General features: G+C 40.2%; 1 protein-coding gene and 1 long non-coding RNA gene across 2 annotated transcripts; one reads left to right on the top strand and one right to left on the bottom strand.

Moving 5' to 3' along the window:
- The first annotated feature begins 705 nt into the window (after positions 1-705).
- On the top strand, positions 706-13020 carry LOC145358414 (uncharacterized). The gene is made up of 3 exons (XR_013889471.1): positions 706-1045; positions 2649-2711; positions 12917-13020. It is a non-coding gene; the product is annotated as an uncharacterized LOC145358414 (long non-coding RNA).
- On the bottom strand, positions 12168-27194 carry LOC145358412 (TNF receptor-associated factor 1-like). Its single transcript, XM_080212463.1, has 6 exons — positions 27118-27194; positions 25542-25616; positions 22073-22483; positions 20738-20915; positions 15188-15336; positions 12168-13127 (listed from the first exon to the last, which is right to left on the bottom strand). Exons 1-6 carry the CDS (start codon positions 27160-27162, stop codon positions 12906-12908), a joined length of 1080 nt encoding a protein of 359 aa, XP_080068589.1. The 5' UTR covers positions 27163-27194; the 3' UTR covers positions 12168-12905.

Genomic DNA, 27194 nt, shown 5'->3' with positions numbered 1-27194 from the left:
ATGCTGAGCGGAGACCAGAGAATCTCACCCTATATTTCTCACTAGCTTGCATTTATATTCTCTTTCCTTTTATCAGTTTTGTGCCCCTCATTTGCTTGATTCTAAATTTCTCCCATTCTTCAGGCTTACTACTGTTAAGCCACTTGCTTTGACCTAATGCAATTTTTAATTTCTTTTGTTAGCCAGGGTTAATTTACCTTTCCTGTTGGGTTCTTTTGTCTTAGAAGAATATATATTTGTGCTGGGCACATTATGTGGTGATTTCCCCCATATTCTTGGAAATCTGGGCTGGGGACTCGCACAGAGCAATGATGTTAAGCGTGATAATGAGCCATTTTATGAACACTCAGAATCATATGAAACTCCTGCAGTCTGATGGAGACCAAATGTTTGCTTCACTACTAAATAAGAAGGGAAAATGCCATAAAATGGGTCTCACAGCATTTGTGGATGGAAACAGAGTTAATATTTCAGGTTGACAATCATTTTTCAGAAGATATAATAACTTTGGAAGGGATATTGTGGTAATTCACCAGATTCCACTTCAACTGAAGCAAATTAATGTCATCAGAAGAAAAGGACACATTTCCTATTGATTGCTTGTTAATTACCAAGCAATACAACCTTTAACGCTTGAACTGTGCCTACCTTTGGTAAACACTTACAACAACTTACATTTCCAATTTTTTCCTCATAATGAAGTCATTACAGTATCCAGGTGGATAAAACAGGATTGAAAAGGTGCAGGTGATCCAGCTGCCCCGAGCAATCTCACAATGCCTGAAATATTATGCTACATAACTGTGTTTACTGGCTACAAATGAGACCTTTGAAACCAAAGAGAGCGCACTGCTCATTTGAAGATTGAAGACTTTAATGCTGTGATCAAACAGAACTTTACCTGGGCAAGAGATGTGCTTACATCTACAAAGCAAATAACAACACTGGGTGGCATTTTACTAGCTCGCCCTGCCCTGGAGTGAGCCAATAAAATTGCGTGAGAGACGAGAAATAACGATCACGTTCGATTTCTGCGATTTTATGGGTGAGAAATTTATTTATTAAATTTATTTAAATGTTGATTAACATGTCTTTAGCAAACCTGGCGCTGAATCGACTAGGCTCACTTGCCTTTATAGTCTCACCAGGAGAAGTTCTGTCTGATGAGGAAAATACCTGCTCCCGACTAATGGGAAGCAGTGATGTTGGCTTGGCACCTTGGCACTTCCCACTGGACAGTGCCAGCGGCGGGACCTAGTGGGACCAACCGATTTATTTGATAGTAAACTCACAAGCTTTTGGGGTTTGTCCCTTCACCTGATGATGAAGGGACAAACCCCAAAGCTTGTGAAATTACTATCAAATAAATCGGTTGGACTTAAACCTGGTCTTCTCAGACTTCTTACCATGGAAACAGCGACAGGGTGCATGCCAAGTTCAGCAGTAACCTATCCACTAAGGCTATTGGACACAGGGATTCGTGAGATGCTGTACTGTTCAAGGATTTAAAGTGCAACTGTACAGAAATTGACAATGAATAGTAAAATGTTTTAAAATAAAACAAAAAAGTGGATACAGGGGAAAGCCAAAATGTGGTCAGAGTACGGGACTTTTGAAGGGTAAAGGAGTTAGTAATACAGAGATTGTGGGAAAGAACTTATCAAGATGGGCGAAGTAATTAGAGTCACAGTCATAGAGGTTTACAGTATGGAAACAGGCCCTTCAGCCCAACTTGTCCATGCTGCCCTTTCTTTTTTAAAACCCCTAAGCTAATCCCAATTGCCTGCATTTGGCCTACATCCCTCTATACCCATCATACCCATGTAACTATCTAAATGCTTTTTAAAAGACAAAATTGTACCCGCCTCTATTACCATCTCTGGTAGCTTGTTCCAGATATTCAAACTCTGTGTGAAAAAATTGCTCCTCTGGACCCTTTTGTATATCTCCTCTCTCACCTTAAATCTACGCTTTCTAGTTTTACACTCCCCTACCTTTGGGAAAAGATATTGACTATCTATCTGATCTGTGCCCCTTATTATTTTATAGATCTCTATAAGATCACCCCTCAGCCTCCTGCACGCCAGAGAAAAAAGCCCCAGTCTATCCAGCCTCTCCTTATAATTCAATCCATCAAGTCCCAGTAGCATTCTAGTAAATCTTTTCTGCACTCTTTCTAGTTTAATAATATCCTTTCTATAATAGGGTAACTAGAATTGCACACAGTATTCCAAGTGTGGCCTTACCAATCTTGTACAACTTCAACAAGATATTCTAACTCTTGTATTCAATGTTCTGACCAATGAAACCAAGCATGCCGAATACCTTCTTCACTACTCTGTCTACCTGTGACTCCACTTTCAAGGAGCTATGAACACGTACCCTTGGATTTCTTTGTTCTGTAACTTTCCCCAATGCCCTACCATTAACTGAGTAAGTCCTGCCCTGGTTCAGTCTAGCAAAATGCATTACCTTGCATTTGTCTAAATTAAGCTCCATCTACCATTCATCAGCCCACTGGCCCAATTGATCAAGATCCTGTTGCAATTGGAGATAACTTTATTCACTGTCCACTGCGCCACAAATCTTAGTGTCATCTGTAAACTTACTAACCATGCCTCCTATATTCTCTGTTATCCTCTTTTTAGGTTGTCACTTAGGATTGAGGATCACTCGCTTTTATTCTGGTTTGATGAGTTCAGAGATGGCTGGTAAGTCCAATGCATGATTCTCATTGTGGGACAAGTGGTAATTGAAGGGTTGGCTACGTGGGTTGTTCAGAGGTTTGTACAATTCATCCAATGCGTTAACTTCGCCTATGCACACTTCCAACAAAATCTCTCATGAGTTTGGTGCCTTCCTGAGTGAGCATTCTCAGTTTTGGTTGTTCACAAGTCAGTGTCTTCCATGAGTCACAGGGTATCTTTGACACCTTCAATGACACTTTGAAGATATCCCTAAAGCATTTCCACTGTCCTGGGAGCCTCCTGCTGCGACCAAGTTCTAGGTAAAGCAGTTGCTTTGGGAATCTGATGTCAGGCATGTAAATGACATTTCCTACCCAGTAGAGTGGGTTTGCACTGATTAGTGCCTCAATGCTGGAAAAGCTGGCTGGAGAAAGCAGGCTATTGTGCAAATATCTTTCTTGCCTAATAATTTGGAGGATCTTGCAAAGACATCACTGGCGGTACTCCTCTAATGGTTTGAGGTGACTGCTATAAGTTATCCAAGTCTCAGAAGCGAAGAGAAGTGTGTGTGAGAATAGTGGCTGATTGACTTATATTGTGAAGCAGAGAAAGGAACACTCACTCTTAATGCACCTGCATAATTTCTCTTTTTTAGTTAAATAGCAGGAAGGACATTTTTTGAAGCTTGAAAAGCTTAGTGTTTAGGGAAATGAAACTTTGATTTCAGGCACCCAACATCATCATTAACCCTTCCAAGCAACCAAATTTGAAGCAAAGCTCCCTTTACCCGATCCCAATAGTATGCTTTGCCTCAGGAAAGTCTCAGAAAAGCTCTGCATTACCCAAGATTCAATTTTCAAGACCAGGCATCTGTGGAATCTTTGAGTGAAATTGCCAAATTGGTACCAAATTTGAAATCATCTTGTGTTGTTAGTGATTGCCCAATTTCAACTAGTTTGATCATTCAATCTCACTTCACATAAATTACTTGGATATACACTTGTAACCTATAAGGTTTCAGCCCAGGAGCTTGAAAATGCGATTAGGCTGGATAATGTTTTCAAATAGCTCTGACAAGATGAAATAAGTGGAATCAGGAAAGTGCAGCTCCACCCAGCTGGACAACAGTGGGAAGCTTTGGAGGAGGACATAAGACTGTAAGACATAGGAGCAGAATTAGGCCTCTCAGTCTATCAAGTCTGCTCCACTATTCAATCATGGCTGATATTTTTCTCATCCCCATTCTCCTGCCTTTTCTCTATAACCCCTGATCCCCCTATTAAGCAAGAACCTATCTATCTCTGATGTGGTTTGGTTGACTGTGCCAAAGGTTGCAGACAGGTCAAGAAGGACTGTGCAAAGATTTCCTGTTTCTAAAGCTCCCAACAGACATTGGGTAGGATTTTTCAGCCTCACTCATCCCGAAACCGGAGAATCCCGCTAGAAGTCAACGGGCTTTTCCATGGTCTGTCCCTCACCCACTCTGATTCCTATGGTGGACGAGACAGTAAAATTCACAGCATTGCCTTTCATTTAATCAGTCTTTGTTACATTTGAATTCTGGTCATCCAGTTCTTTACACGTGGATAATGCCAACAGATGAGAGGCAATAGATGATTGCTTCAACAAACTACTAACCAATGATGCCAATGTGCATCACAATGAAATACACAAGAAATTCGTTAGAAATCAGTTGGAGTTCAGCATGCTCGCTGTAGTTCAGAACAATCTGCTATTCGCTGATAAATGTTTCCCCAGTTGTTACCAAACCAGAAGCTGTCTTTTTCTCCTTTATTTCCTTTGGCTGATATTTTCCATAGGTTCCCCAGTGGTGAGGGGTGCATTCAATGGTGAGGCCAGAAGATCCCATTGCTGGCCAATGGCAGGCCGCCTCCACCACCATGAAACGCATGGCCGATTGCGCAGGAAACCCCACCCTATATTTCTCTTAAAACTAGTTATAAGAACACTTTCTGTCCGGTCCCCTGGCCTTCCTGGTCACCTATTGTCAAAGGAGAAAATAACCTTGTTCTGGCTTCTGCTTATGCTCTGGATTGTGATGGAGATCTGCCACAGGCCCAATATGAGTGCAAACTGGGGTCAAACAAGATAATACCAATACACCAACACTTTTCTATCTTCCTCATTACAACACTCCACCTTATCTCCATGAAGTTCACCACTGGAATGGAGCTACTCCATACGACAAATGGAAAGCTACTTAACCTACAACGCTTCCATTCCAGAACCAAGATCCGTCAATCTCTATCATGGAGCTACAGTATGCTAATGAAACTTGCGTATGCGCATGCTCAGAGGCCAAGTTCCAAACTATCATCAAGATGTTCATGGAAGGCTATGAAAGAATGTGCCTTAAGCCAAACATCTGGAAAACAAATATTCTCTACCAGCCTGCTTCCGATGTGCAACCCTGCCTCAAGTGTCAAGATCCGCAGCAAACCATTGGACAAGATTGATCATTTCTCCAACCTTGGGAGCTCCTCTCAGCAAGGGCAGACATTGATGAAAGAATGCTTGCTGACAAAGACCCTCTAACAAGGCACCAACCTCATGATTTACAGGGCTGCAGTGTTACCTGGTCTCCTGCACGAGATAGAGACATGGACAACTTACAACAGATACTTTGGACCTGATTTTACCGTCGCATTGCACCTGTTTTCAGGCACAAAAACTTGATAAAGTCAGGCGTGAGGCGAGTAGCACAATCTGCACCCGTTCCATGACAGCCATTTAAATGCATTTGAATACACTTAATGGGCTGCACGCCCAACCTTACCGGCTCTTCCGATTCAGGTGTTCCAGCTAGTGAGAAGGTGGGTGTACAGCGTTCAGTGGCTCTCTGCTTGAGATGGGTGGGGAGGAGATGGGAGTCTGCTGCCACTCTGCCTAAGATCAGTGGGGGGAGGGGGGGTCCACTACCACTCCGCCTGAGATCAGTGGGGGGGAAAGGAGGGGTCTGCTGCTACCCTGCCTGAGATCAGTGGGGATGAAGGGGAGAAGGGGCCCGCAATTGTTCTTGGTGGTGGGGGCGGTGGGGATAATAAGAGGGTCAATAATGTTGTGGAGGTGGGCAATGTCTGTGGGGTTAGGGGGAGGCATTATCCAGCCCAGGAGGGATATGGCAGGGGAGCAGTATTCTATCTTTTTTTTCTGCGCATGCGCAGTTGGAGGTGCCAATTGGAGCTGCAGGGTTTTGGGTGCATTAAACCCTGCCCACAGACTTGTGCAGCGTGATTCCAAATCACTGATATTTTTGCAGGCAATGTCTGTATGGGGGCGCCTGAGAACGGGTCTAAAAGTTGGATCTGAAACACTCCCAATTTTATGTCCACCCAGCACTCAGAATCAAAATGGTAAAATAGGGCCCCTTAATTCCTTGGAGAAATATCACCAGCGACACCTCTGCAAAACCTTGTAAATTCAGTTCTAATATCAGTGTCCTCTTTTAGACCAACAGTCCCAGTATTGAGGCATTGATTATGGTTAAATCAGCTACATTGGACAGGTGCGTACTTGTGAATCCTGTGCTTAACAATAAAACCAAATGCACATTTTTTCATGATTACATTACATAACATTAAATCTCTTGAGGATGAATCTTCCTTTGCATGTGAGGCAAAGGAAATCAGTGAACCCAGACTACTTCAGTCAGTGAGATACAAATATTAATTCTTTCTACCAATAATAGTTTACAGTATGAGATGAACTGAGGAAAGAAAAATAAGAAGAATTAGTTTCCTGAATCTCCTCTGTAGCCAGATTCTGATTGGTAACAGATCTCCATTTCCAACCCCAGCATGTGACTGTCCTGCTTGGAGAATACCAATTCTAATCAGGCAGTTGAATTGATTCAGTACCATGAAAATGTCAGTGAAACAAACCTTGAAACCACAATCATTAGGAGGGGAGTGATTAAAGAGGAAACAGGAAGTAAGGGAGGGCTGTTCATTTCGTGGGACTTTCCTAAAGTACAAAAACATGATTAATCTGTTATTAAGCATTTGATGGTTCTAAAATCCCCTGTTTAAAAAACGTTAATAACTGTTACAACACCAATGAAATAGTTTCAACGATGGTGTATCAACAATACGCTGTGATTGTACTTCATGAGAAATACTACATACCACATCCAGACACATTAGAAACATGAGTTTATAGTTTTCACAATCCTGTTGATGTTTGCGGTCTGTTAAATTCTCTACGGACAAGCTGCTGGTTACATCATTCATGTATTTACATGCAATGCCAGTTAAAGTGATCTCATTACTAGGAAGCTCCCAGTAATTTCCCCCCACCCCCCACCCTGGTTTGACACTCACTTTCTTGGATTGGCCAGATTGCTAATTACTGGCAGCAATAGTTTTTAGTTATATCGATCCTTTCAAGAAAAAGTTGGGGGTAGCAGGAAATAATTCCAATTCAGCCCAGTTATAAAATATCACCAATTAATAGAACAATTATCATATAGAAATACATCAAGTCAGTTTCATTACAGAGGGAAATGGAAAAAGGATATAGGAAGGAAGATGAGAAAAGATTAGCTGATAACATTAAAGGGAACCCAAGAATATTTTATAAACATATTAAAGTAAGAGAATAGTTAAAGAAATGGGATGCTAGATTAGAGGAGGAAATAGTGGTAGGGTAGTATAGAATTTGGATATACTTTGATGAAGGGTCATCCAGACTCAAAACGTTATTTCTGTTCTCTCTCCACAGATGCTGTTAGACCAGCTGAGATTTTCCAGCATTTTTTCTATGTTTCAGATTCCAGCATCTGCAGTAATTTGCTTTTATCTTGAGTACAGTCAACGTGCATTGTTTGTGGGAGTTCCGTTCCTGCGAGATTTTGCTAAAGGTGAAATCGCAAACAGTGGGCGTGGTTTATAATGGAACTACATTCCTAACATGCCACAGGAACAGTTGGAATAAAAATGAAAATTTAGCTTTATTATAATTATATTTTGATATTATCAATAACATCAACAAATTAATGAGCACATCCAAAGTGCCTGCTGAATCTCAGTTATCAGAAATTCTATCCCATGTACAGGAGGGCTAAAGGTGGCTGCATGGAGTAATCCCAGTTGAATGTTTCTACCTAGATAGATCCAAAAAAATTTATATTTTCTTTGGCTTCTTTTGCCAATGCATGATAATTGACATTTATGGTTCCTGTAAACCAGGGTTTCCCAAACCTTTTGAATCAAAGAACCCCTAAGTGACCTCCCAAGTGCATTGGGGAACCCCCAAGCATTTTTTTGCTGCGAAATAGGAACGAATACAGAAATCAAATCTTTTCTAGCTATATCCTTGCATAGATTAAGAAATAGGACTTTTCAGTCCTTCAGCATCCAGTGTTCTCGGAGGCCTTGTTCAGATTGGCATATTGCTGTAATTATTTTTGAAATTGGTCAGTTACTCCTTTTGGACCAATGTTTGCCAGTCACGTTGTGGCTGCCAGCTCTGTGGATCCTTTGGAAGCCATCTGTGGCCCCTGGAGGTCTGTGGACGCAAAAGTCACAATATTGTCATAACACAGAAGAAGACCATTCAACCCATTGTGCCTGTGTGGGCTCTCAATGGGGGCAATTTACATAGTGCCACTCCCTTACTTTCTCCCTGTAGTCCTGTGCATTGTTTCTTTTCTGCCTTCTGCCCTTATGTCTTCTTAGTCTGTCAAATTTTGCGTTGTAACTCCCTGCAAAGCTCCTTTCATGTCAAAGACACTATATAAATACAAGATGTTTTTCTCCACAGATGCTGCCAGAATTGTTGAGTATTTCCAGCTTTCTCTAAAATTCAACAGTGGTCAGGGACCTACTCAAGGACCCCATCATCAGGTAGAGAGCCTCAGAGAGAAGCTGTTGAAGCTTGAGCATTTATGGAGTCAGAATAATGCCTCTCCTTTTATATTACCTTTTATTTCAACATGTATCCCTGAAATATGTTGTCAGACAGAATGCATTAAATCTTTGAGCAGTGTGAAGGTACTAGCTCCATATGTGAGGGTTGAGAACTCCACTCTGTGTGATGGAAGAAACAGAAATGAAATGCTCGTTACCGACAGCACAGAACCTCCTCATGTCACTTGTGTTGAGGGACCCCAGCTGAGCACACATATACATTCAGGATGTTGAACAAGCTTTCTGGTAATACTGAATGAGTTGAAAGGTGGTTGAGAAGTAGAGCTACATGTCGTTGGAACACGTGTAGGCTGATTCAATGTTTGCGATTCTCCTGGCCCCTTCCTCATGATGCGATCCAGATCATACCTAGAAAGGGTGCGAGTCTAATTAGCAAATTTAAAGTAGTATTTAAATGTGCATAGCCTGTTCATTTTCCAGTGATGTGGGGATGCTGGCATTGGACTGGGGTAAACACAGTAACCTGGTGTTGTGAGACTTCTCACTGCAATTCCCAGTGTACAGAATTGACCAGTCTTAGGGCGTGGTCCAGTAACGACATGAATAACTACTGGTCTCCACTAGTGGAAATCTGGTGTGATGGTCATGTTGGGTGACTTGGAGGCTACTGAAGCCCCCAGGTGGTCAGGGGCATGGCCAGGCTGTGCTATTGGGCAGTGGCCGCCTGGCATGGCCCACCTGGCACACTGGCAAATGCCCAACTGGTATACAGGAGGTGCCCAGTAGTGGCCACTGGTCACCTGGCAGTAGCCAACAGACAGCGCTCGTTGAGCACTGCTAGTGTGCTAGGGGCAGTGCCAAGGGGGTGGCCATGACGGGGGTGCTATTTGTGTGTGGGGGGAGGGGATTTGTGCAGGGGTGATCATGAAGACATCTTGATGGGAAGCATGTCAGGTTTGGGCAGGAGGACCCATTAGGAGAGCCCCGATTCCAGTGACCTGCATCGGGGAGTGGATGGGGGAATATGTTGCTGATGGGATGGGGTGTCCCAATGTCCATGGAGTGAGGTAGGGGTCTCTCAATGTACTCAAATCAAGGCACCCTTGCAAAATGGTGTACAAGCGTTCAGGAGCCGGGCTTACTGATATGCTTTGACTCCAACTTCCACCAGTACTGGTGCAAAGCTCCCAATATTTAAAAAAAAGACAGGATTGCGGTGTGGAGTGCGCCTGAGGGACCAGTGCTGATAACTCCATTATTCTCACCAGTATGATGCTTAGAAATTTTTGGGAAGAATTCTGGTCTGGAAGGCCAGACGTAGATCAGGCAGAGGATGGGGAAACTCTGGAGTTCACTGTGCAGGGGTTGGAAAAGAAGCCATTGCTCGAGATGCTCTGGCTATTTCTAGATAAATAAGAAGGTTGGCACGGATACCTGCAATATCGCTGTTTTAGTGAAATATATACATTTTTGGAAAGGGTTGAGATTGCAGTCTTATCCATATCCTGAGTCATTTCTGATATTTTGCTACAGTTAATGCCAGAGCAAGTCATTCTCACCAACAGCTAACTGAGATGGATAGTATATCCTAATTGAACTTCTTAATGAGCACAAACTGATTAATTAACTTGTTTATGGTGCTGATTGTCTGGTGGGTCAGGTCAAAGCAAAGAACATTTCTGGGGTGAGAAAATGAAGTTTTGAAAAGATCATACTGCATTCCTTATGTGGACAAATAAATGAAGGTGAATATGAAAATGTACCAGAGTGACAATAAAGTTTTCACAGGATTACACAGACAAGCTCTTAAATAGAAAGAGGCAAGAAACTGTCTTTCCTTAATTCCTTACCATTTAAACCAACACACCGAATTCTAGATAGACATTCTAGATAGACATAGGCCATTGTATTTTTGATGATTTAGTTTCCAGTGTAACTTCCAAAAAGGGAATAACTTTGATGTCACGGAGTTCAATGGGAATGAAAGCTCTTAAATGACCCAAGTCAAGAAATAAACAAACCCACCAAAAGCAATGGTTTTATTAATTACACATCTGTCACAAACAATGAGTGTGAAAGATCTGAAATTAATGTGGAAATTCCATTGTGGATTTAATATTAAGAGTTTTGATTCTACCATTAGGGCAATTATTTTGGCACTAGATCTACATTTATATAGTAACTAACCTTTAATGAAAAGCTGCCTAGGTTAATATGTGCCATATCAGCTTTTGTATACTTATATAGATTGGAAATCTCCCACATTTCTAAACTTGTATTTCATTAATTCCCAACTATATAGCACAAAAGCAGAATATTACAGGTGCTGCAAATCTGAAATAAAAACAAAAGTGCTGGAAAAACTCAGCACCCGTAGAGAGAGAAACTGAGTTAATGAGGGAGATTATCTGTAGTGTGTTTCTCGTGGTGGGTGGTGGCAAAATGGGATTTTCCATTGACTGCACCAAATGCCATTGGAAAACCTGTGGTGGGGGCATGATGTCAGTAGGACCAGAAGATCCTGCCAGCGTGAACAGGCGGGAAACTCCGGCAAATCACTCAGATCAGGATGACCTTGCATCAGTCTATAAGGTCATCTCGATTTAAAGCGATGATTCTGTCTCTTTTCACAGATGCTGCCTGATCTGCTAGGTAATTACAGCATTTTTAATACATAGTAATTGCTGTTGGTTTTTTGAATTTTTGATAAGGAAACAAATTATGATTGTCTAAGAATTGACTTTTGGCCTGTTTTATATACAACTCAAAAGCAGAATGTGCACTCGCATGCACTCACATTTTAAAGTGCTATGTACTAACTCTAAAACACAACTATTAAAGCAAATGTGAAATAATTCTTAAAATAAGTCACTTTTGAAACAATGATGACTAAGAAAAAAATTGAGAAATAAATAAATAATCCTCAAGGCTGGTGACATCCTCAATTTAATATGGTTTTATTGATACAGTATCACAGTCTAGCTGTAGCAAATGGAAAACATATGGTTTATAAAACACTTTTTGAATATTGGTTTTTAAGAATTATTCTTCAAAAGGGTTGAAATTGTGCTGTTGATATCAGCATGATGACAACTTGTGGTAACTCAATTAGATCAGGAAAACAATAACAACACCAAATCTAAGAGTCATTGGCAATATATATTCTCATGAACTAATTCAGAGAATGAAGTCTAATTATTCAAAAGGATTTCTGTGCCATGTTTGCACGTCATAAAGAAGACTTCCATTATATGGCACCTTATCACATCTCTCATATGTACTCAAAGCACGACACACAAGTGACTCTGATGTGCATTGACTACTCATGCTTGCAAATACTGTTCACAAAGAAAGATCCCATAATCAGCAATGTCAATATGTTTTCTAGTCATGTTGCTTCAGGGAGCAATGTTGAGCAGGAAGGCTGTCAGGTCTTGTTGAAGTAGTGATGTGGGGATGCCGGCGTTGGACTGGGGTAAACACAGTAAGAAGTCTCACAACACCAGGTTAAAGTACAACAGGTTTATTTGGTAGCAAACGCCACTAGCTTTCGGGGCAAAGCCTGTTGGACTTTAACCTGGTGTTGTGAGACTTCTTACTTGTTGAAGTAGTGCCATGGGTCTTTTAATATGCTCTTAAACATGCCCTGTGTTTTAATATCTCATTTGAAGCATTGAACATCTGACATTGCAATGCCTTGTCAGCACAATGGATTGATTTTAATTTGAGGTGGGGATCAAATGTGCGAGAACTGAAGCAAGCACACTACCACCAAAACCATCCCCCTCCCCCCTCCCCCAGAGCATGAAGCATGAGAGATTTGAACTCCAGGATCTCATTATTTACATGTGCAAAGGTTAACTTCTACTTGAAGCTGGCAGGAATGACATGTTAGCTGGCAGGAATCGTAAGAGTAAGGGGAGGCTGCTGCTATGTTATCACTGAAATGATCCCTAGCAATGTAAGCAGAAAACAGCAGGAGGGAATAATCAAAGCTCAGTATGAGGAGGCCCAGGGTATCCTTGTGGAGTACTCTTCCTCGATCACAAAGACCTTTTTTTAAAAGGAGCACATAATACTGAGAATACAATACTATGATTATCTTTTTCTTCCTAAAATGCACCCTTTTTAAAGAAAAATGTCTTTACCAATGTCTTCTTACTTAATTTTCTGTGACTATATCCTAATCATTAAAATTTGTATTATCCCATTGTAACAAAGGAGTAGGTTGGCACAGTGATATGATTAATAAGTCGCATTTTACTTATGTAGTGCCAAGGACTAATTATGTCACCTAGCATCAAACTACTTTCAATGTTGAACTCTCTAATCAATTTCTAGGGATGACCTCTGCACCAACAAACATTTCATCACCCATCACAAACTCAGAGAAGCGCTGGTTGAATTCAGATGAAGTTGCAAACATGGGGAATCCGCGTGGTGCGTTCATATTCTCGACAGGTCTCTGTAAAGCTGGGTCCTGTTCATTTGGAACATAGATCTTCAGAATGGACTTCTGTCGATCATTTATGTTTAGTAAGGCAAGTTTCACCTGACAAAAAAAGTAAACAGACACAATCTGAGCTGAAAGTCTTGTTAGATTGCATTTAAAGTTACTGTTATAAAGTAAATACATGTCAGAAAATGTGGCATCACAAGTATTATGCCACTGTTTGGCATCTCGGCGTATGTAGATGTCAGATTATCTGTTGCAATGTGATCTTGTGCTGCAATAGATGATTTGCTACCTCAAATGGCCATTTTGGATTCCTTCCAGCTCCCTTTTCCCAGGCGCACAGTTCTTCCCACAATAACCGCTATCACCATCCGTTACTGAAAAATTTAATCCATCCTTTGTCATGGATCAGCAATATTATTTACTACCATCTCAAATCCTTGTAGTTTGGTCTGACTCTCTGGAACTTTCTTTCTAAACTCCTCCATCCCTATCCATAATTTAAAAAAAAATCTTAAAATCCAATCTCCCCAAATCAAGTTTTCATCACCCATCTTAATACCTCCCTTTCTGGTTGGCACGTGTTTACTTACTATTAAATATCAAATAAATGCAAATGTTCTTGTTTCCTTTTTTATAAGTGTAGCTGTAATGGAGTCTAATGCAGTTAGCTTTGCATTCTGTAGGACAGTGTTTCTAAATGTGGGGTTTGGGCTTGGTGCTCTATCAAGGGTTGCCATGACTCTGAATGGCAGGAAGCTTCAAGCCCTCATAATTAGCACTCATTGCCACATAGTACTCTAATGAATGCTACATCTAGAGTGCGAATTTTGCTGATGACATGAAGATAAGTGGAAAAGCAAATTGTGCGGAGGGTGTGGAAAGTCTGCAGAGGGACCTAGATAGGCTAAGTGAGTGGGCGAAGACCTGGCAGATGGAGTACAATGTTAGCAAGTGTGAAGTTATCCACTTTGGCAGGAATAATAGTAGGAAGGATTACTATTTAAAGGGAGAAAAGCTGCAGCATGCTACGGTGCAGTGGGACCTGGGGGTCCTTGTGCATGAGTCGTAAAAACCCAGTCTGCAGGTGCAGCAGGTGATCAGGAAGGCGAATGGGATGCTGGCCTTTATAGCGAGGGGGATTGAATATAAAAGCAGGGAGGTCTTGCTGCAGCTGTACAGGGCACTGGTGAGGTCGCAGCTGGAGTACTGTGTGCAGTTTTGGTCGCTGCACTTGTGCAAGGATATTTTGGCCTTGGAGGGAGTGCAGAGGAGGTTCACTAGGCTGATACCGGAGATGAGGGGGTTGGACTATGAAGAGAGGCTGAATAGACTGGGTTTGTACTCGTTGGAGTTTAGAAGGATGAGGGGGGGATCTTATAGAGACGTATAAGATAATGAAGGGGAGGGATAGAGTAGAGGTAGAGAGATTCTTCCTGCTCAGAAAGGACAGCAGGACTAGAGGGCACAGCCTCAAGATAAGGAGGGGGGGGCATTTTGGTACGGAGTTGAGGAGGAACTTCTTCACTCAAAGGGTGGTGAATCTCTGGAATTCTCTGCCCGTTGATGTGGTGGAGGCTACCTTGCTAAATATATTTAAGACATGGGTAGGTAGGTTTTTGGTAGGCAAGGTAATTAAGGGTTATGGGGAGAAAGCGGGAAAGTGAAACTGAACCACTTCAGATCAGCCATGATCTTATTGAATGGCGGGGCAGGCTCGAAGGGCTAGATGGCCTACTCCTGCTCCTATTTCTTATGTTCTTATGAATGCAACTCTACAGGAGAAAAAGTTGCTGTTTCCTGACTCACAGAATTAAAAGAGCCTCTTGCTCCCAAAGCCAGGCATACACAAAGAACCTAAATGCCAGTTTCGGATAGGAACACTAGCTACCTATTTCTCTACCTTTGGTATTATGGTGGGCAGTGTGTAATGGGAACGTGCAATGTCCACGATATTGGATGCTTGGATACCTATTTTGCATCTGGAAAATGGATGGAGAACCTTCAAATTTGCAAAACCATAACATTTTCAGAAACAATACTATTCAAAATAGTATTTAAAATAAATGGAGAGTGAAATTCCTCTGCTAATAATTCTATCAAAGGCAAGTACAAAAATATGGGGTTTGCAGAAAAAAGCTTGTGTGGTTCCTTACGTTTTGTTTAAAAGGCCACTGAGTCAAAGCATCATACTGCCCCTTGAGCAAAATGTAATAAAGTGAAATGTGTGTTCCTTGAGCTTCGTCACAGCCATCCAGATATATTCGAAGGCACATCTTATACCCATATTTGTAAAAGTAAAATTCTGCAAAAGTAATGGAAAATACTGTAAATAAATGCAGATATACAAGAACATAGGAAATAGGAGCTGCAGTTGGCCATTCAGCCCTTCAAGTTTGCTCTTCCATTAAATAAGATCATGGCTGATCAGATATCCCAACTCCATATTCTCACAGTAGTCCAAGATGGCCTCTTTGGACTTTCTGGTTCCATTCCTGCCAACATCCTTGGGGTTACCATTGACCAGAAACTCTACTGGACTCACCACATAAACAAACGCAGTGGCTACGAGAGCAGGTCAGAGGCTAAAAATACTGTGGCAAGTAACTCACTTCCTAACTCCCCAAAGCCTGTCCACCATCTATTAGGCACAAGTCAGGCCTGTGGTGGAATACTTCCCATTTGCCTGGACGGGTGCAGCTCCAACAACATTCAAACTTGACACCATCCAGGACAAAGCAGCCCACTTGATTGGCACCACACCCACAAACATTCATTCTCTCCATCACCGACACTCAGTAAAAGCAGTGTGTATTATCTACAAGATGCATCGTGGCAATTCACCAGCAAGTTGCCCTCCAAGCCATTCACCATCCTGACTTGGAAATATATCGCTGTTCCTAAATCCTGGAATTCCCTCCCTAATGGCATTGTGGGTGAACCTATAGCACATGGACTGCAGTGATTCAAAAAGGCAGCTCATCACCACCTTCTCAAGGGAAACTACAGATAGGCAATAAATGCTGACCAGCAATGCCCATGTCCCACGAATGAATAAAAAAACCCTATTTTTATTTCTCATATCTTACAAAATTCTTTATTGTTTTATGTTGATCAGTCTTCTTTCATACTGCCTGTTACTTTTCCTAACCTATTATTTGTATTTCTCAGATTTCTTGATATTTGCTCCTTAATGGCATAGATGTGTTTAAGGGGAGGCTAAATAGTACTGAGAGTGAAAGAAATAAAAGGACATTCTTACAGGGTTAGATGAAGTAGGATGGGTAGAGATTTGCTTGGAGCACCAAACCAACATAGACCAGTTTCTGAACTATAATACATAATCGCTAGCTGTCATGCAAAACATTTGCAGTGAAATCAGTATATTTATTGGAATAATCTTTCATCAAAGAACTTAACAAAATCAACATTTCTCACTCTGGACAAAGCAATATAAAGCTGCCCCTGTTTAAAAGCAGGTCTAGGGATACACATATTGTTAAAGTCTGGCCTTCTGACTTGTTTATTGCCATAGAATATGAAAGTGTAATATGGAACTCTTTTCTCCTGAGTTGAAGTCAGGTTTATATCTGATGGGCTCAGTGCTATTTGAGAAATAAACTAAATTTCCTTGAAATCTGTCTGGGAGAATTTCAGGATCCATTGTTGAAGAAAACAGCTTCCTAATTATCAATCTTGTTCTTTTACAAAATCCTGCAAAGTTTAGAATTTATGCTGCATAGCAACATTTTAAATGGTCCTCATTTGAATCTAAGTTTGCATGGTGGCATGGAGCTAGATAGTACAGAAACTCTGGAGGTTACCTTCTTTGTCTACAAAGTCAGCACTGATGCTTTCTAATAATTCACTTGATTTATTTTCTAAAACCATTTCATTCAAATCTAGATAATCTTTATTTTTAGCATATGAGTAAAAGGTTGAATCAAATAATAATTGTTCCCACTATTTTATCTAATTATCACACTTAACAAGTTCCATCATCTCATTCACCTCAACCCTCCCTCACAGTAAAAATCTCTGCAGCCAGGGTTAGTAGAAAGCAATGCTCACGGCGGTTATAAATTTATTATCATAATACTTCAATATTATGAGATCAGGTTATTGGGTGAAATATTTACAACTCCTCCAACACATGCAACAAACAGAATAATCAATCTTGTTCCCTGAATTCATAAATTCTGCCTTAAATAGATTTTCAAGAACAAATTGACAGCAGTGAGCAAGAAGTGGCAATTATCTAAAGATTGTAATGGTATAATAGATCTTGTTAAATATTCATAGCAGTCAAAGTAGAACAGATTTTCACAGAAAGCAGGCATGGATTTACTGCATAAAATAGCCCATGTGGGGAAAATCTCAAGTACCTCATATTTCAAAGTTTTTTTTCCCCTACAATTAGTTGTTCATTCAGAAGTTAATGATGCTTAATTTGAAATTCACAAAACTAGGAGCTGCAATTTTTTTTAAAGAACTGAAAGGCAATTAACTCAATGATTTTAATTGGTAACAATATCAGGGGAAGACTTCCTCTGTAATCAGCTAATCTAATAATATTCTCGCAGTTAGCATTTCAAGTTTGTCACATTTTCTGGTATGACATTCCACTGTGCGATATCATTTCTTCAGATAACGCCCCGCCATAAGTGGCTGCCACTGGTGTGATGGAAGCAGAATATTATGCCCTACATCATAAAACACCTCTATTGTAAGATCCTCCCATTCACTACAAGTAATGCCATAGGATAACCACTAATATGTTTTTAAAAACTGCAAAACTCTCCAATAAGATTTCAATTTTGGTATATTTATTGTACAGAGAAAATGTTACTCCCACTGTGTAGTGATGCATGGTAATAACATTTCTGATCAAGATATCTATAATTCAGATGGGCTTGTTTCTTATGGAAGCAATAGGAAGATCTCTCGGTCATGAATAACGCAGTTTAATTCTAGAAGTTTGCTAAACTATGGGCAACTCTAGGTTGCTGAGAGGAAACTACAGCATTCCCATGTGTTTACACATTGGTTGTGAATGAGGAACAATGATTACATCTGATGACCAGCACTTGGAAAGCAAAGTGATCCCTTTCTATCCCACAAATCACATCTCTATTACATTGTGCCATGAAATAGCACATTAACATGTTAATGTGCTATTTCAGCACAGTTATATTATCAGAATTAGACAACACCACTGCATTTTTACTGCATGAAAAAACAACAGAATATTGGCAACATATTTTTAAAGAATTGACATTCAAATATTGCCAGATTAATCTTTATAACATCAATCCTGACTAAATATAAATCACATTGTCTCTTTTCCTTTGACAGGAAGGAAACAACCCCGATCTTTCAACTGCTCAGGGACACTTGTTCTCAACAGCACTGCAATATGTTCCCTGCTGAACATAAACAAAATTGTGTCTCCAGGCAGATGCAAAGAAAATAAGATAAGATTAGTCCAAAGCCTTGAATATAATTAGGTGCTGGGATGAACCATTGAGTTAGGTGCTGGGAACCAACAGGATCCTTGATATACTTCTTTTAGGAATGCTGCAGTCTGCATTCCCAGCGTAATGGAGGTAAATTAAGACTCAGTGCAATTCAGCCATTAAGGATAACCAACCTATAACAAATCTATTATGGTGCAGAACTATTTGTGGATTTAAACCTGCTGATCTAAGAAAGTAAACAGTTAATGTAGCTGCTCTGAAATTTCAAGTTCTTCAGTATTGCTGAAAAAAAATACATTTTTAATCAAAGCTTTTCTCTTGCACTCAGAATATTTGCAAGAATGTAATTCAAGGAAAATCAACAAATTTATACTGTGAGTAGAGGGTACTGATTGGTTGGCAAACAGACTTTTGATTTGTCAAGGCTTTGTCATGGAGAATGGTGACTGACAGTTAACTGCCAAGTTGCTGGTGACTGACTGTTAATGATCAAGCATTGTTTGAAATTTAAACCAGGCAGCTTGACTCTGACTGGTAGAAGCATTGCCCTGTGAATGAACAAGCAAATGACTGTCATTTATTTGCTATAACTGAAACAGGTGCAATGTGTGCACATGTTTTTTCTGTTTGCAAAGAACAGGGCCCTGTGTATTAATATATGTAACTTCTGGTATACATAAATGCGTCACATTGTGAGCCCTTGTTTGGTGCAACGTATTTTTTGTTTGCAGTTTCATTGTACAACAAATCAAATACAAGACTCCAAATGCAAATTGCAATTTGTTCTGCTTAGAGAGCATGGTTCCAACAACACATTTTTTAGCCTTTGGAAAACAGATCAATTAAACAAGTTGTAAATAAGCTATTTAATTTAAGTATATAAGGAAGGATGAACATTATATAAATACAATAATGTGAACTGTCTTTAGGAATGTTGTGTGGTACTGTTTAATTATTAAATCTGTCTTATTCAATAATGTTAGTTCTCCCAGCTACTAGATCTTCTGTATTATATTATAGTTGTTGGCAAAGAGGACTGAAACATTTTAAAACTGGGTCCATGTGATCCATGAAATACTTTAGAATCTTTGCGAGATCATTTACCCATTAGACATTGGGTTTTTACATTTGTCTTCCTAGTATATATTTATCTATCTTTATCTGATGTACAGCAAAAGTCTTGATTTGATGGAATTTTCCTGCCCACGTTAAGCTTATTTTCTGTTATTATTTTTAGTCATGCTTTTAAGTCAGTCAACACCAATTAGTATGTTCACGCTCCTAATGCATCTTTCCTATAGTATTCCTGTCATTCATTTTCAAAAAAGGTAAGAGATCAAAATTTGGTAAACACATTAAAAAAAATGTAATAATCCTCTAGTCCACTGATCTGAGCTTTTCACTGTAAAATCAAAACTCGAGGAATTTGATCTCCAATGCGAAAGAAAAGACCATTTCACTCAGTCAAAAAGTAGACTTGAAAGTAATATTTTACACATTACAAAAACATGATATTATACATCTAAGTAAAGTGTGCTCTGATTCATTAAGAAATACCACAGGACATGTACTATCAACATAAATGGAGAATATTTTATGTAATATCACTGTTATCCTTCAGAAAGTTAACATCTTGTTTTGGAAATTAGAAGAGACAGGGTGATCCTTGAGAGCTTATTTATATTTTCTGAAGCTCTCCACACATATAAACCTAAAAAAAACAATTTGTTTTAGAAAGAAAACCTTTCAATTGAATCAGGGATGGATCTTTGTTTGAAGCTAACAAAGTTAACTAATTTCAGTAGGATGTGGCTGTAAACGTCCTGTGTTGTGGCTGAGAATAATCGGTCCTGATTGTTGTCCAGTGACCCCTGCTGGAAGTACACAGAGAAGAACTGTAGAAATTTATAGCACAGCAGGTCATTTGATCCATAGTGTTTGCAGTATAGCAATCCAAAAGAAACTTAATTCCACACTCTCTCTCTTCATAGTCCTTTACCACTGCTTCAAATATTTACGATTAAACATCGATTGAGGACAGGAAAAGGCTCTGCCATGATATTATTCCATCGTCAAATAGCCTGTTCAGGTTCACTTGGCTATTTTGGTAAGGTATCAATGGAAGACAACTGAAGAGAAAGTTACTGAAAATAGATGTAGTGAAGCAAAACTATTAGAGTTATCTAGGATTGTTACATATAGCTACCGAAATTGACATAATCATCATACCACTGGAATCCAAGTAAGGTGTTGTTCCATCGATAGCTTCTTGCAACCTTTTTTTAATTTGTGGAATTTTCCAGATAAATATGCCAGTCTGTGTCATTGTTTCCAATGTCATAATTTTTGCTTTAGTGTCTTCTATAACCTGCTCAGTTCGATGCAGTCTAGACTGACAATGCATCAGCTTTAAAGGGAGCAATAAAATCAACAGAAATCATTGTTAGAGAAAATGTTTATTGGATCAGAGCAGTTAATCATTTTGTCTTAGTTGCATTATTGTTATATGAAATAGTAGACTATGTCAAATAAAAAAAATTGAAATATCACTATTAATTAAGCATTATTATATAGAGATTCTGTTTTCATTTTTTCTGCAGTCCCAGTTACAATGATAGGTGGTGGTAACTGGTCCATCATGCTAGTGTTACCTCTTTGCGAGAGCAATCCAAAACTAATTCCACTGCTTCACCCTTGTTTTATCACCCTGTATATTACAGACCATGACGATGGACTCTTTGGGAATGTTCTGAGGATTTTTAGCCAGCATGCCCCTGAAGCTTTGGTTGCTGCACGAGGCTTGGGAAATGATTAGAGGAAATACAGAAAGTGCAATATTTTTCTTGGCTTGACCATTTTGAAAGGAAACAGGAAACTGGTCAGGGAAGGATTCCTTCTTTCACACTGTAAAATAACGTCTTTTGGCAGACTAACCAATTATGACACTTCTTGCTTTCAAAAGCAAGGATAATATCGATCCAGGTATGTGAGCAGGAGGAGACAAAAACCAGTTAGAATCCCTACAGTGCAGAAAAATGCTATCCGGCCCTCGAGTCTGCAAAAGAGCAACCCACACAAACCTTCCCTCTGCCCTAATCCTGCAACCCTACATATTTACCATGGCTAACCCACCTAGTCTACATATCTTTGGACACTAAGGGTGGAATTTTCCCAACAGGACCATACAAAGGTCCATTGACCTCAGGTGCAATTTTCCAGTCTTGGGGCAGGCACAGCCAGAAAATCCCATCCCAAGGGGCAATTTACCATGGCCAATCCACCTAACCTGTACATCTTTTGGATGGAAAATAATTAAGCTAAAAGGAATATTCTAAAACTAGGTTGGCTGAAATCTGAAGGGCTCAAAGCACCAAATCATATTCTGATTTGAAAACAGTGTATCAATATCAAATTGCCACAATCTAATACAATACTCAATTAAAATGGTACAAGGCAAATAAAGAAATGATGTGTAATCAAAGTCAACGATTGTTCATTTAAGCTGTCAGATATGGTTCCTATATAAAAAACTTCAAAATGAGGGAATTTAATGAGTCAACTGACCTTGTCTTCTAAATCGGTAAACTGTTGGTTATTGAACTGTGTGTGTCTATTCAAAGTACTAGAAATCTCTGAGCATTTGTTAATCTCCCTTGGCAATGCTGTCAGTCTGTCATCCAAGGCAGTCAATTTAGCCTCAACAATTGTGACACATTGTTTTGTTTCTTCCAATAACTTGCAGAACTCTTGCAGCTCTTTGCAGATTTCATTTATTTGGCAATCCTTCTGAAAGGCTGTGATCCTTAACTCAACCTTGCTAACTTCTGCCTCCATTTGTGATAAAGTTCTTGATACATCTGGTGGCAAATTGGCAGAGATTGCTTTTTGATTGAGCTTCATGACTTCATCCATTAAAAGATTAAGGTGCTGTTTAACACTGCCAGCCTCGTGTTCCTGAATCTTTGATTTCCCTCCCTAGAATAGAAAAAAAGGTGTTTTTTTTTGTTGTATCAATATGGAAGAGGATGACCCATGTCTTTTTTGGGGAAAGCTTCCTGGGGAGAGGAAGATTGTAAAATTTGGCATATATAGGGAGCACACTGGTGTTTTGTACTACTGGACAGAGTCCTGCATTTGGTAGCACAACTCAGGGGCTCCTGAGGTTTGAACTAACTAAGGAGATATCCTGGAGGTTTTACAGAATGGATGGAATAAATTGTACTGGCAACATCAGGAACTGGATGTAGACATGTGTGAAAGGTGAGAGCAGGGGAAAGATTGAGGAGTCTGTGACTTCTGTAATTTTGCAACTGTCAACGCCTTTGGTGTCATATTTGACCCCTGGGCAACTCACATATCCATGCCATTGCTAAGATTCCCTGGGTGGGATTCTCCCAAAAAAATCTAAATGCTAAATTTGTGTACAAACTGAAGTAAAATCCTACTTTTTTTCAAAACAGGACTTTCAAAAAGAATCTCCCACACTCTATGCTTCATAGAGAGCACTAGTTTGAATCCCATTAGAAATCAGTGGGTGGAGCCTATTCCCACTGGAGAGGCTGCAGCATAGGACTGAGAGGGCCACTGCGCATGCACTGATCTGTCAAAGTGGAGATAGGCACATGTGCTTGCCGGCTTCCCAATTGCTGGTCAGCCCCATGACCCCATATCGCTGGCCGTGCGAATACCCTCCCCCCACAACGCCCCAATCACTGACCTCCTGGACCCGCTAATTGAATGTAAATTATATTGAAATCCTCATTGTAATAATTTATTCAGCTCCACGCTGATTTCTGGCGTAGAGCTGACAGCGCCAGAAATCCGGTGGCTGGAGATGTGTGGAAATGGTAGCATCCAGAGGGAAGCCCGCTACAATGCATCCACAAGAGTCTCTCAGCCTGCTCTGGGAGAATTGCCCCCCTATTTTTACTTCTGGCGCCTGACTGACTCTGCCTCAGTCTCAGCTCATCTGTTTTGAAACTTCATCCACCCTTGAGACCTTCCTCTATCCTCAGTAAATCTGAGGGCATCCAAAAGTGCCTGTCTCCTAATTTGGATCAAATCCTATTCATCCATCATCTCTGTGCTTGCTGACTTACTTTGGCTCCCACTGAAGCCATGCCCTTTTAAAAGTGCTAACCTTGATTTCTGATTCCACCAAAGCCTTGCCTCTGCTTAACTTTGCAACCCCATAATCTACTAGCCCCATAATCAAGACACTCTAATTCTAGCCTCTTGATCGACCCATTTTAATCATTAGTATTGGTAAATATCTCTTCAGCTGCCATGGCCCTAAGCTCTGGAATTCCCTCTCTAAATCTTTCATCTCTCTTTCCTCCTTCAAAACACTCCTTAAAAAAAACCTCATTCACTAAGCTTTTGGTCATTTTCCATAATATCTCATTATATGTGGCTCTGAAATGTTTCAGGACATTTTATTATGTTAAAGGTGCCTTGCATTTGCCTACACAGGAGGGGGTTTGAAGGGGTGTGGGTGGGGGTGTTTTGTGATTAATAGTATGCAGGAATCGGTGTACAGACCACAGGGAAGATATTCCCATTAAAGCAGTGAGATATAGGGCAGAGAATTAGTACTCTTCTTGCTCTTCATAATTTGATGCATACGCCTTCATAATCTAGCACTGCCTAATGCCATATTCCAACCCACAGGTGTAATATCTCCATTTGCTCCCTGTTTTCCATCTATTGTACCTATCTGGTGCAGGCAGAGCAGATGAGTGGCACAGGAAGATAACAGTTATATAGTTGCAGGTACAGGATATCTGTGATAGATATAAATAGGGAAAACACCCAGCATCAAAGTGAAAATGGGTGAGTAGCAAGGTAGGTTCTGGGAGTGGCGTTCTAAGAGGAATCGTCTGCTGTGCAGATGAGAGCATTTAAGGGAGCATGTATGCAAAATGCAATTCTCTTGTAGTTTAGGCTATGACATTTTCTCAAGGATAAGTCCTTGAATTTCTTGGATTTATGTTAATTTGCTCAATGTATTTTTCTGGAAATGACAAGTGGGCAGAGTTTCAAAAGTGATTTCAATTATATGGATCATGTCATTTACATTATTCTGAAGTGGATTCACAGTCCTTCGGTGTTTGTGCTTCGTTTGTTAGTAATAGATTCACCCTCCCAATAAAATATTCTTGACTTTCTCAGCATCCTCCTCTGCTTAGAATATGAACAGTCCCCTGTGTATTTATCCAAATTCAGCAGATTCTTTCCTCCCATGAAGTGGAGACAGAAAGTCCTGGTTTCACCCACATTCAATTGGGATTTTTTTTAAAAAAAACTATAGAAATAACTTCAGTTACTGTGAAAAAAACTTTAAAAATTCTGTTGGTACAGAGCAGAAACACCTGTGGTCATATCAATCTAACAAGAAAATGTGCATTACATTAATTAAATGTTTCCACAAGTAATTAATCTAATGAGCAAATCTGACTGAATAATATATGAACCATGAAGTCACAAAGTACAATGACGTAAGGCATATGAATATACACAAGCATAATTCCTGTTGACTTTTTACAGACGCTTTGTGTTTTTAAATGGCAATTGTTAAAATTTGAAATGTATATGAACCAAAGAACATTATTTGGGAGGAAATAAAAAGATTTCATACCCACAAAATCTGATGGGTGTATTCACATCAAATGTTGATCCAAACAATAAAGGCTATTTCAGCAGCAAAGGGGCCCCTGCCAACTTTTGGCACCTTGCCAAGTCTTCTCCAGCTGTTTTGTTTCCTGAAACACTCAAGTTTCACCCTGATTGAAGCCAACCATAGCAACAAAACAAATACAGCAGAGGCACAAGCAGGGTTTTATCCCGGGGGCAGCTTTATGGAAGAGATTCAATGGACACATTTGCAAGGTTGAAACTCATGCCCGTAAGAAATATTTTATTTAACAATGCAAGCGGTACGTCCAGCAGTGTAGATATTGTGCTCTCAAAACAGGATTTTGAAAAATAAGCATTTCTGTAACATTCTATCAATGTATTTCAAGCATATTTTTACCTTAAACCTGCACCCTACTGCTCTGAAACAGCAGCTGTTCTTCTTTTTGTAACCTTTGTCTTCAGACTCATCAAGCTGCAAATAAGTTCATTAAACTATTAATAAGTAGTACTTCTGCTCCATTATTTTCAATTTTGAGTACTAAGCAGTTTGAAGTTATGGCTCTAATTGGCTTCTATATGGGAGTGGGTGGGGGGTGGGTACGGATACATTACCAACACACTGCAATTTTACCATGAAACCAGGCGGGAAGAATTTTCCTGCCATAGGAATCGTAGTTGGTGGGACACCAGACCATGCAAAGTTCCGTTGATCTTGATGGGATTTTCCAGCCTTATGAGCGTGGCTGGAAAATCCACCCCATGTCTTCACATATTGTTATACATTATTCACAGTGTCAAAACAGGATATTCTGAGGTGAGAAAACCAAATAAAAGTCAAATGAGTTGCATGCAGTAAACTTGTATTGAGAGGCAGGGTCAGACTGACAGAAAACTTCACTTCAATGTGATTTTCTAACAGGTTTTTGAATTTCAAAGTCAGATTTCCAGACTTGTCGAACAAACCTGGACACAGTCTCCTCCACTGAAGAGGGAGGCAGAATACAAACTGTGCAGTACATGGATGATGCTTATCTCTGGCACCATTCTTAGTAACAAAGGGACTTTGGTGTATTTGTCCATAGATCTCTGAAGGTGGAAGGGCATGTTAGTAGGGTGATGAAAAAGGGACACTTGCCTTTATCAACCATGGCTTAGATTACAAAAGTAGGGAAGTCATGTTGGAGTTGTACAGAGCTTTGGTGAGGTCACAGAGTATTATGTGCAGTTCTAGGAAGGATGTGATTGCACTGGAGAGGGGCTAGAGGAGATTTACCAGGATGCTGCCAGGTATGGAACATTTAAATTTTGAAGAGAGGTTTGATAGACTTTGGTTGTTTTCGTTGGCACAGTAAGAAATCTCACAACACCAGATTAAAGTCCAACAGGTTTATTTGGCAGCACAAGCTTTCAGAGTCTCGCTCCTTCTTCAGGTGTTTTCATTGGAGCAGACAAGACTGAGGGGTGACCTGATTGAGGTGTACAAGATTATGAGGGGCATGGGCAGAATGGATAAGGTGCAGCTATTCCCCTTAGTTGAACAGTCAATCATGAGGGGACACAAGTTCAAGGTGAAGAGCAGGAACTTCACGGAGGATGAGAGGAACAGTGTTTTTACCCAGAGGGTGATGGCAGTCTGGGACACGCTGTCTGGGAGGGTGGTGGAGGCAGGTTGCCTCACATCCTTTAAAAAGTACCTGAATGAGCACTTGACACATCATAACATTCAAGGCTATGGGCCAAGTGCTGGTAAATGGGATTAGGTAGATGGTTAGGTGTTTCCTCATATGTCGGTACAGACTTGATGGGCCGAAAGGCCTTTTCTGCATTGCGTGATTCTAACACAAGTAGAACAGTCCATATAGAACTGAGAAGGTATTTAATTGTTACCCTTGAACTAAAACATACACTGCATTATAAGAATTAAAATGACAGTACAGCCTTAATTCTTTTTACTTGAAACTCCTCCTCAGTACCTTAGTATCTGGTAGTTTCAGCTGTCCTGATATTCCCTCATCCATCTTTGCTTTATGACCTTTATACCCTATGTACA

The sequence above is a fragment of the Carcharhinus amblyrhynchos genome, chromosome 25, assembly GCF_965287045.1.
Source record: "Carcharhinus amblyrhynchos chromosome 25, sCarAmb.v2.hapA, whole genome shotgun sequence".
In the NCBI taxonomy this organism is placed as follows: domain Eukaryota; kingdom Metazoa; phylum Chordata; class Chondrichthyes; order Carcharhiniformes; family Carcharhinidae; genus Carcharhinus; species Carcharhinus amblyrhynchos.
The sequence above is the reverse complement of the archived record's forward strand: the minus strand, read 5'-3'. Positions and strand labels throughout refer to the sequence as shown.

Coding starts and splice junctions, on each gene's coding strand:
- LOC145358412 (XM_080212463.1), bottom strand. CDS start 27,162: ATGGATGAGGGAATATCAGGACAGCTGAAACTACCAGATACTAAG. Junction 20,916..22,072: donor TTACCGATTTAGAAGACAAG/GTCAGTTGACTC, acceptor CTCCCTTTAAAG/CTGATGCATTGTCAGTCTAG. Junction 13,128..15,187: donor AGTGGCCTTTTAAACAAAAC/GTAAGGAACCAC, acceptor TTTTTTTGTCAG/GTGAAACTTGCCTTACTAAA.